The sequence below is a fragment of the Amphimedon queenslandica genome, unplaced genomic scaffold (genome assembly GCF_000090795.2).
Source record: "Amphimedon queenslandica unplaced genomic scaffold, v1.1 AMPQUscaffold_12578, whole genome shotgun sequence".
Classification (NCBI taxonomy): Eukaryota; Metazoa; Porifera; class Demospongiae; order Haplosclerida; family Niphatidae; genus Amphimedon; species Amphimedon queenslandica.
Genome location: NW_003547185.1, coordinates 1 through 11,909, shown reverse-complemented (window position 1 = coordinate 11,909; position 11,909 = coordinate 1). Strand labels below are relative to the sequence as shown.

Genomic DNA, 11,909 nt, shown 5'->3' with positions numbered 1-11,909 from the left:
CGAGTAGCAAATAAAAGATTCCATCTACTTCCTAACAAACTCTATTACATTGGTTGGTACATTGCTAAAATTGTGGGCTATACTAGATCTATCTGGCTATCAGCTAATCTAACAATAATCAATATTAGTGGACTGAATGAGAACTCCAGCGTTTCCTCACAACACACTACCTGTCCAATAACACATACTAAGTATCTACACAGAAAGGTGAATATATATCTCCTTTTTAACACCACAAGTACAACTATGATGGATATTAATATAACTCTTTTAGTACAGTGGAATACGCAATGTCTCATTGGTGTTTCTGTTCCTTCTTGTATAGGAGCAATAGTAGTGATGGTAGCTGTCCCTGTTTGGTTCTATTACTGTATGATAAGAACTGTTGCTAGGAACGGATACAGTACAATAGCTTAAAATTATTATTTTTGTTCAAATTGTTGCTGCTTTTTTAACTTTTGTATTTTAAAAATAAATTTTTAAAAATGAAATTCTAAAAAATAATTATTTATGCTATAGGTCTAAGTTTATATCTATAGTTCTAAAGTCACTACATATTATAAGTATCAGCTTATAGTTTATTGCAGTTTGTTAATGACTACTTTAACATTTGATTATACGACTGTTGCCATATTCGGCAACATAAATATATTCATCCTTATCCAGTGCTACACCATCTTTTTAGCAAATGGAATTGATTTGATGACATGTTTCCTGTCAGGACTCAATACATGAAGGTAGCCATTGTTACTTGATACAAAGATACATCCTTCGTCATCAATAGCAATACCTTGAGGGGAATTAAAGTTATGATTGTATGCATCAAGTTGGCTTTTACCATCAGGAGAAAAAACTTGAACATGATTTTGATTGCTAATGGTAACGTGTATCTTTCCTTCATTATCAACTGCTACATCAGTTGCTTTACCATCACATTGTATGACTTGTACAAATGTACCATCTTCTTTAAACACTTGTACTCTTTTATTGTTGTATTCTGCTACTAATATATTACTTTTACCATCAGTAGATATACCACGAGGAGTATAGAATTGTCCATTTCCATTGCCTTCACTACCAAACTGACTAATATACTGACCAGTAGTAGCTGAAAAATACTGCACACGATTAAAATTATTATCAGACACATAGAGCCTGTCTCCTACCAACAATAAACCCCAAGGATAGTCAAACTGTCCATTACCACTACCTTTAGATCCAATCCTTCTTACTGCAGTACCATCCTCACTAAATACCTGAACAAACCCATCCTTACTATTAGCAAATACTTCACCATTAGTATGAACAGCAACACTATCGGTACGATTTCCCAAATCAAAGGATCTCTCGTTAGTTAGTGTGGTATAGTCTCTTGATGCTTTTACTGACAGTTGATAAGGACTACCTTTAATATGCTGACCTCTTATAGTCACTGATAGTTCATATCCACCAATACTTTGAGGTGTGCATGATACAATGGCTGTGTTGGTATCATTAACTATAACAACTCTACCCTCCTCTTTACTTCCATCACTTTTGATAAAGGAAGTCTTCAAATAGCTTGCTGCTTTACCAATGCCTGCTGGTAAAGCCACTTTGAATTTCCTTTCTTTCTTTACTGTTGCCAATGGAATAGCTAACCCACTATCAATGGAATAAAGATCTGGATCAACTTCAAAAACACTGCCATATTTATGAATTTCATTGCTCATGACAGTGGTATCAAAACGTGTCACAATTGCTTCATTTTCATTTATTTCTAGAGGAAGTTTCTTGTACTCTTCAATGCATTCCTCTAGTTGATTGGTGATTAGCTTCTCAACACTAAGAACTTCACATGGATCAGTACGCTCACTTACTGATGATGCAAGATGACGACCATGAGAAACCTGTTTTACCAGTTTATGAAACCTGTCCAACTGCTTCTTGACAGAATTCCTGTTAGCGCTAGCAATCTCTTCTGTCTCCATTAGTAGATCATTGCATCTCTTATCTAAAGCAGCTTTAAGCTCTTCAAACGTTTCCTTGATTTCCTGCCTTACTTCTTCTTTACATGTTGCTATCTGCTCTAGCATCTTCTCTCCATTAGCAATAGCTTCGGTGACTGGAGAAATGACTCCATCACAACTAGCAACACTTTCCTTTAATGCTTTACGTGCTGTTTTTCCTTCATCAAGGTAATCATTGTAATTGTGACTTTTATGCTTATCGTTAAGACAAATTTGACAAATCAATTTATTGCAATCCTTGCAATAGTATGTCAGCTTTTCTGAATGCTGAATGCAAAAAACAGCCTGTTGCTTCATATTTGGCAATTCTGTGCTTAATTGATGGACACTCTCCTTTCCAATGTTAACCAGTTTGTGTTGACTCGTGCTCTTTATTCTTTTATGTGCTGTCTTGCAGAAATCGCATAGAAACAGCCAACACTCACAGCAAAACGTGACAGCAGTATCCTCACTGCATTGCTCACATAATGTGCTTTCTTTCTTGCTCATTTTATCTTTAACGGATGCTTCCTTAACTTGCTGAGCTAGCCAAAGGTTTTGAGTGAGGCCTTCAATTTTACCATCAGGTAAATTAACGCTAGTGTCACACGTTGGACACTTTAATGAGATATCAGCACTACCTTGCTTCTCTTTAGCTTTTATTAGACACTTCTTACAGAATGAGTGAAGACAGGGAAGCATGAGGGGGTCAGTATAATACTCTGAACAAACCTCACAAGTCATAGTGATAGCTGGACTTGTGGTTTCTGCCATTGTTACCTATAAGAAAGTAAATAATCTTCTTGTAGCTGATAATATTTAACTTACTTAAGCTGTAATTGCTGTTGCTTCAAATGTAACTTTGTTTGTACTGTTGTCTATGAGCCCCGCCCTTGTTTGTGTGACATTTGTTGCCAACACCCCCGCAATATCATAGATAATAGAGTAAATGAAATTTTAATTTTAATTTGCCTTGATCCGCCCACAAGTCACACATGGTGTCCAATGGTGATGCTGGTTTCAAGGTCTCAGTGGAATCACTCCATACTACAAGAGTCAAGGAGATCAACTATGATGGAGAAGAGATATATGAAGGGTAACAGTCATTTATTATAATAATACATGATGTAATTAATTGAGTAGATGACATTTCATTATTTTCTTGACTCTTGAGTTCGCTTGAGGTTTTAATTTTAATTGGGAATTCTAAATTAAAGTGACATAAGTTAATAACATAAAATCACTTATAGCATATAAAATGATGCTGTTATATATACGTTGTACACTAAAATTGTTACATGGCACGTATTTATTTGTAGGAGACCTCTCTCTCAGAAACTAAGTGAATTAGCTCAACATGTTGACTTTAGAGAAGAGAGAGCTGATGATGATAATGACAGAGAAGAAGGAAAGAAGAAACAAGAGGAGGAGGAGGAGGGAGTTTCTGGTCCTACAACTAAGAAACCAAGTCATCACTAGCCATGGGAATTCACACACTCAAAACTCAAGTACATAAATACATGTATTTGTATAAACAAGAGTATAAATCATGCATCAATGTATAGACCAGTTGGCGCTAAGTATATTCATAGAACTTTGAGTATATTCATTGTGATACCGTAAATAAAGCAAAATTTTCCTGCCGTCATTTCGGAGTCTTATTTACTAAGAGTAGAATGGGAGAAAGTAATATCTTTGCTTCTATATCTTTTAGTGGCACTTATTAAACTCCATGAGCCAACTCTAGACACTGGATGATGGTCAGTAAGCAGTAGCAATATTGTTGTAACGAATAAATACAGCAGTTTTTGGAGACTAAGCTCTTTTCACGATCGCTCCATAGACAACCATTGGAAGTAGGACTCCAAAATGGCGGTAGGAAAATTTTACTTTATTTACGGTATCACAATGAATATACTCAAAATTCTATGAATATATTTAAAATTCTATGAATATATTTAGCGCCAACTGGTCTATTGCATACATAAAGGATAGTTAAACTTTATTATTAGTTTTGTCTTTATTGCAAGCAAGCATTGACTGAAGTTAGTGTACTGTCTGATGTGTTACAACATAATCATCATCAATACTTGTCACTGGATCCAGTTTATGTTAATAACAAATACACATTACCTCCTTCATATTAATACCAAATTAAAAAGAAGGTTAGCCTCATGATTTGTTACTTTACTCAGTTATGCATGCACAATACATGTACCTCAATATAGAAGATTATAAAGGCAAAGTCACAGATCAATAGCAGTTCTTTTAGTCAGCTTTGTCCCTATTAGATTGATATTTAATGATTGTGAACCCATTGTGTATGTACATGTACATTTGATATTATCATGAATTTTTTAGGCACTTGATATAGCCTCCAAGATATTGAGAAAAGTACCTGAGCCACTCAAGAGATTATCCGGTCAAACTGATCACAAGTTTTACAGAGCATTATATGATTTAAGGAGAAGATGGATACTATGTAGAACAGCTAATTAAGTCAGTGGAGACCTCAGCTCTAGATCAGGTAACTTAATTGTAATGAAGTATAACACACACACAGTATAACAGTAATGGGTTCTATAGTATGAAGGGACTTTAAAAATTTTGTAAAAATTCTAATTTTTATTGAAATCAGCTCAAAATTGCTATGCAACATGAGAACTTGTATATGCATCAGGAAAAATTATAAAAGTGGAAAATTCTCACCCTTTCATTTTTGGCAAAATTTGGCCAATGACCCTGTGCTATTATAGTACAGGGTTTTTGGCTTGATTTCTGAGTAATTTTAAAATTCATATAAAGTCCAATTTTGTTTGAAATTAGCTCAAACTCGCTACAGAACATAAGAACTTGTATATGTATCAGAAAAATTATAATAATGAAGGATTCTCTCCTAGTCATTTTTGATGAATCATTACTGTCATTATTTATTGCAGCTGGTTCACTGTATGCTCAGTCAGTTCAGTTTGAGGTTCATAAAGGAATTGAAGGCACTAATGATATACTGTCAGTAGTGGTACCTCAAGAATTAAGAGGAAGGAGTGAAGTAGTTATATTCCTAGCAGACAGACCTATTAAAGGTAATGGTATGTCACATGACTATCACATGATTGTACATGTCATCTATGTGTACAGGTTGATGTGGTTTTTGTTCCAGAGGTTGTTTCTCTTGATTCTTTGTTGCCGTCTTGTTTCATTGAGCTTCATAAGCAACAGTTGATGTTAACTCCATGGGAGCAGATACTTAAATCAGCTCATAATGTGCTCTTCAATGAAGAAATGTTTGCTCAGGTATAATATTGTACTATAATAATTAATGTATTTGTATTAATTTGGTTTAGATTATACAATCATTTGTGATGAGGAACTTGTATTATATAATGTGAAACTGCACAAGAGGAAAGGTTAGAGAGATGTAACGAGATTACTAGAATATACAAAGTTTTACTAGGTCATGACGAGTGGGTGGGTCATTGAACTAAGAAAAACTACTCTTGTGTAGGTGGGTATGGTTGTGGGTAAAGTCAAACATGACGTACATTGAATAGGTTAATATGGGAGGAGTACCAGCAACACTGGTTAATATTGTGTCAAGACGTCAGCCATTAGCAGTTGCATTTTACATGATTATTTAGAAACAACTAGTTTAAATTCAAAGAGAGAGTTTATTATCAGGTACTGACTGACTCACCTATTGATCTAACTATGATGTACCGGTATAAAACATATGTATAATGTGTTATGGAGTTATTGGCATATACTAGTATAATAATAATAATAATGACATTTTGCACTTTTATTTTTATAAAAATAATAACTGTCTGAGAGATAGATAGTGTGTTCAAGAGAGAGAAGGGAAAGGAGAGGCATTTTTATTATTGAATAACTACTTGAATATTTTCATTATACGATTCTTGTTAGCAGCATAAATACACCCATCCTTATCCAGTGCTATACCATATGGATTATTTAATCCTGAGATTAATTCGACTTCTTTCCCATCAGGACTCAATGCATAAACACAAGAATTACTACCATTGTAAGTCAATACTAAGATATTTCCATCATCATCAATAGCAATACCTTGAAGATAACTAGAGACACTATGAGGATTATTGTATGTATGAAGATGAGTTTTACCATCAGGAGAGAAGACTTTAACATGGTTATCATTGTGAGTAGCAATATATATCTTTCCTTCATTATCAACAGCTACATCACATGCAGTACTCTGACATTGTATGACTTGTACAAATGTACCATCTTCTTTAAACACTTGTACTCTATTGTTGCTGTTATCAGCTACTAATATATTACCTTTACCATCAGTAGAGATACCACAAGGATTAGAGAATTGTCCATTTCCATTACCTTTACTACCAAACTGACCAATATACTGACCAGTAGTAGCTGAGAATTACTGCACACAATGTAGAGTATTATCAGACACATAGAGCCTGTCTCCTACCAGCAATAAACCCCAAGGACATCCAAACTGTCCATTACCATTACCTTTAGAGCCAATCCTTCTTACTGCAATACCATCCTCACGAAATACCTGAACAAACCCACCATAGCGATTACCAGCAAATACTTCACCATTAGTATGAACAGCAACACCAGTAGTATAATTCCCCACGTTAAAGTATCTCTGGTTAGTTAGTGTGGTATAGTCTCTTGATGCTTTTACTGACAGTTGATAAGGACTACCTTTAATATGGTGACCTGACTGACCTCTTACAGTCACTGATAGCTTATATTGACCAATACTTTGAGGTGTGCATGATACAATGGCTGTAGTGTTATCATTAACTATAACTCTACCCTCCTCTTTACTACCATCACTTTTGATAAAGAAAGCCTTCAAATAGCTTGCTGCTTTATCAATGCCTGCTGGTAGAGCCTTTAAATTTCCTTTCTTTCTTTACTGTTGCCAATGGAATAGCTAACCCACTATCAATGGAATAAAGTGATGGGTCAAGCTGCTCAAGTTTGAAAATGTATCCAAACTCACTGATTTTTTCATTTAAAGTAGATGTATCTAGATTTGTCACAATTGCTTCGTTTTCTTCTACTTCTAGAGGTAGTTTCTTATACTCTTCAATGCATTCCTTTAGTTGATTAATAAACAAGAGGAGGAGGAGGGGGGTATTTCTGGTCCTACAACTAAGAAACCAAGTCATCGCTGGCCATGGGAACTCAAGAGCATAAATACATGAATTTGTATAAACAAGAGTATCAGTATCAATGTATTGCATGCATAAAGGATAGTTAAACTTTATTATTAGTTTTGTCTTTATTGCAGGCAAGCATTGACTGAAGTTAGTGTACTGTCTGATGTGTTACAAATTGTTCATAATCATCATCAATACTTGTCACTGGATCCAGTTTATGTTAATAAGAAATACACATTACCTCCTTCATATCAATACCAAATTAAAAGAAGGTTAGCCTCATGATTTGTTACTTTATACAGTTATGCATGCACAATACATGTACTTTAATATAGAAGATTATAAGGCATAATATTGGCAATAGTATACATTTACATGTACTATTTCTTTACCTGTATTGTATTTATTATGAATAGCAGTTTTGTCCCCATTAAATTGATAGTTAATCATTGTGTATGTACATGTACATGTACATGTATGTTGATATTATCATGAGTTTTTTAGGCACTTGATGTAGCTTCCAAGATATTAAGAAAAGGAGCTGAGCCACTCAAGAGATTATCCAGTCAAACTGATCACTAGTTTTACAGAGCATTATATGATTTAAGAAGAAGATGGATACTACGTAGAACAGCTAATGGAGTCAGTGGAGACCTCAGCTATAGATCAGGTAACTTAATTGGAATGAAGTATAACACACACACTGTATAACAGTAATGGGTACTATAGTATGAAGCAACTTTAAAAATTTGTAAAAAATCTAATTTTGATTGGAATGAAGTCAAACTTGCTACACAACATAAGAACATGTATATGCATCAGAAAAAATTATAAAATAGAGATTTATCAGTTTTTCATTTTTGGCAAAAAATCAGCTCATGTTTCACTTTTCTTTTTTCGCATAAAATGACTCGTGAACACTGTACAATATAGTATAGGGATTTTTGCCCAATTTTGGAGCTACTTTAAAAATTTGTAAAAAATCCAAATGTGATCAGAATCAGCTCAAATTTTCTACACAACATAAGATTGTGTATATGCATCATAAAAAAATTATTAAAAAGGGGAATTGTCACCTTTTTATTTTTGGCAAAAATTTGCCCAAAGACCCTGTACAGGGACTTTGGCCAGATTTTGAGTAACTTGTGTAAAATCCAATTTTGTTCAGGGTTAGTTTAAACTTGCTACACAACATGAGAACATGGATGTGTATCAGAAAAAATAAGAATGAACAATTCTCCTAGTCATTTTTTGATGAATGTTACTATCATTATTTATTGCAACTGGTTCACTGTATGCTCAGTCAGTTCAGTTTGAGGTTCATAAAGGAATTGAAGGCACTAATGATATACTGTCAGTAGTGGTACCTCAAGAATTAAGAGGAAGGAGTGAAGTAGTTACATTCCTAGCAGACAGACCTATTAAAGGTAATGGTATGTCACATGACTATCACATGATTGTACATGTCATCTATGTGTACATGTTGATGTGGTTTTTGTTCCAGAGGTTGTTTCTCTTAATTCTTTGTTGCCGTCTTCTTTCATTCAGCTTCATAAGCAACAGTTGATGTTAACTCCATGGGAGCAGATACTTAAATCAGCTCAAAATGTGCTCTTCAATGAAGAACTGTTTGCACAGGTATAATACTGTACTATAATAATTAATGTATTTGTATTAATTTAGTTTAGATTGTAAATTTTGTGATGAGGAACTTGTATTATATAATGTGAAACTGCACAAGAGGAAAGATGAGAGAAATTTAACGAGATTACTAAAATCTACAAAGTTTTACTAGGTCGTGACTAGTGGGTGGGTCATTGAACCTTATTGCTATAAAGAAAAACTACTCCAACAAGTCACGTATCTTGTGCAGGTGGGTGTGGTTGTGGGTGGAGTCAAACATGACATACATTGAATGGGTTGATATGGGAGGAGTACCAGCAACACTGGTTAATATTGTGTCAAGATGTCAGCCACTAGCAGTTGCATATTTACGTGATTATATTTAGAAACAACTAGTTTAAATTCAAGCAATCTATTAATAACAATAATAATTAATAGTGACTTAAAGTTAGAAAATGAGAAAGAGGGGAAAAGAGAGAGAGAGAGTGTGTGTGTGTGTGTGTGAGAGAAAATATCATTTCATACCATAAATTGTAAATAGTACATGTATATTTAGTTTATTACAGTTTTATTGAACAACTACTTTAATATTTTGTTATACATTTGTTATCATATTCAGCAACATAAATATATCCATCTCTATCCAGTGCTATACTGAATGGGTTAGCTACTGAGATTAATTTGACTTGTTTCCTGTCAGGACTCAATACATGAAGATAGGAGGTGCCACCATTATAAACTGATACAAAGATATATCCTTCATCATCAATAGCAATGCCATAAGGATAGTTAAAGTTACCAGCTGAATTTTTGTATGTATCAAGATGAGTTTTACCATCAGGAGAGAAGACTTGAACATGATGTTCAGTTGAAATGGTAACGTGTATCTTTCCTTCATTATCAACTGCTACATCAGTTGCATTACCATCACATTGTATGACTTGTACAAATGTACCATCTTCTTTAAACACTTGTACTCTTTTGTTGTTGAAATCTGCTACTAATATATTACCTTTACCATCAGTAGACATACCAAAAGGACGAGAAAACTGTCCATTTCTGTTACCTTTACTACCTAACTGACCAATATACTGACCAGTAGTAGCTAAAAAATACTGCACACGATTAAGATTATCATCAGACACATAGAGCCTGTCTCCTACCAGCAATAAACCCCAAGGACATCCAAACTGTCCATTACCATTACCTTTAGATCCAATCCTTCTTACTGCAGTACCATCCTCACTAAATACTTGAACAAACCCATCCTTACTACCAGCAAATACTGCACCATTAGTATGAACAGCAACACCAGTAGTACCATTCCCAACATTGAAAGATCTCTGGTTAGTTAGTGTGGTATAGTCTCTTGATGCTTTTACTGACAATTGATAAGGACTACCTTTGATATGGTGACCTCTTATAGTCACTGATAGTTCATATTCACCAATACTTTGAGGTGTGCATGATACAATGGCTGTGTTGTTATCATTGACTATAACAACTCTACCCTCCTCTTTATTACCATCACTTTTGATAAAGGAACCCTTCAAATAGCTTGCTGCTTTACCAATGCCTGCTGGTAGAGACACTTTGAATTTCCTTTCTTTCTTTACTGTTCCCAATGGAATAGCTAACCCACTATCAATGGCATTAAGATCTGGATCAGCTTCAAAAACACCACCATATTTACAAATTTCATTGCTCATGGCAGTGATATCAAGGCAAGTTGAAAACACTTCGTTTTCTTCTATTTCTAGAGGTAGTTTCTTATACTCTTCAATGCATTCCTCTAGTTGATTGGTGATTAGCTTCTTAACGCTGAGAACTTCACCTGGATCAGTACGCTCACTCACTAATGATGCAAGATGACGACCATGAGAAACCTGTTTCACCAGTTTACAGAACCCGTCCAACTGCTTCTTGATAGAATTCCTCTTAGCACTAGCGATCTCTTCTGTCTCCATTAGTAGATCATTGCATCTCTTATCTAAAGCAGCTTTAAGCTCTTCAAACGTTTCCTTGATTTCCTGCCTTACTTCTTCTTTACGTGTTGCTATCTGCTCTAGCATCTTTTCTCCATTAGCAATAGCTTCAGTGACTGGAGGAATGACTTCATCACAACTAGCAACACTTTCCCTTAATGCTTTACGTGCTGTTTCTCCTACGTCAATGTAATCTTCTATATTGTGATCCTTGTGTTTGATTGGGAGGCAGTTAGGGCAGACTAATTTCTCGCAATCATTACAATAGTAAATCAGCTTTTGATCTATATGCCGATCACAATACCCCTCTTCATGCTTAATAGTAGGCAATTCGATGGATTCTTTTGTTTCTAAATCAATTAACTTGTGATTGGCTTTTTTCTTGTTTCGCTTGTGACCTTTCTTACAATAATCACACAGAAACTGGCCACAATTACAGCAATACACGACAGCTGCATCACTGGAATCATCACATTCATCACACGATACTGCTTCCTTGCTGACGATCTTCTTTTTGATCAAAGCTTCTTTTGATTTATGTTCAAACCAAAGGTTATGAGTGAGGCCTTCAATTTTACCATCAGGTAAATTAACGCTAGTGTCACACGTTGGACACTTTAATGAGGTATCAGCACTACCTTGCTTCTCTTTAGCTTTTATTAGACACTTCTTACAGAATGAGTGAAGACAGGGAAGCATGAGGGGGTCAGTGTAATACTCTGAACAAACCTCACAAGTCATAGTGATAGCTGGACTTGTGTTTTCTGCCATTTCCTATAAACTTTGAGAAAATAAATCATCACAATACCCGCACTGACTGAAGTATGTTACTTTTAAGAAGTAAAAGCAAGAGAATAGGTGAAAATGAACTGTAACGCTAAACAAAAGACTCGACGAAAGAGAAGAGAGCCTGGACCCCACCTTAAAGTGGGTTGTTTTTTTCTGCCCACAAGTCACGGCCCGGGCCGGATGGCGTCCTGGTTTCAAGGTCTCAGTGGAATCACTCCATACTACAAGAGTCAAGGAGATCAACTATGATGGAGAAGAGATATAAGAAGGGTAACACCGTAACAGTCATTTATTATACACATGTTATAATAATGCACAATGTAATTCATGAAGTAGATCATAGGCGT

The 11,909-nt window shown here is 35.0% G+C and overlaps 1 protein-coding gene across 1 annotated transcript; it reads right to left on the bottom strand.

Moving 5' to 3' along the window:
• Nucleotides 1-607: 607 nt before the first annotated feature.
• LOC105314746 (E3 ubiquitin-protein ligase TRIM71-like) lies at nucleotides 608-11,673 on the bottom strand. Its single transcript, XM_020003653.1, has 4 exons — nucleotides 11,605-11,673; nucleotides 10,579-11,547; nucleotides 6,942-7,102; nucleotides 608-1,641 (listed from the first exon to the last, which is right to left on the bottom strand). The coding sequence occupies exons 2-4, from the start codon at nucleotides 11,542-11,544 to the stop codon at nucleotides 669-671; spliced, it is 2,100 nt and encodes a 699-aa protein (XP_019859212.1). The 5' UTR covers nucleotides 11,545-11,547; nucleotides 11,605-11,673; the 3' UTR covers nucleotides 608-668.
• Nucleotides 11,674-11,909: the final 236 nt, after the last annotated feature.

Excerpts from the sequence above, each read along its gene's own strand:
- LOC105314746 (XM_020003653.1), bottom strand. The coding sequence starts at position 11,544 with ATGGCAGAAAACACAAGTCCAGCTATCACTATGACTTGTGAGGTTTGT. Across the intron at positions 7,103-10,578 it reads TAATCACCAATCAACTAGAG|GAATGCATTGAAGAGTATAA; the intron begins GAATGCATTGAA and ends AATCAACTAAAG. Across the intron at positions 1,642-6,941 it reads CTTTATTCCATTGATAGTGG|GTTAGCTATTCCATTGGCAA; the intron begins GTTAGCTATTCC and ends CATTGATAGTGG.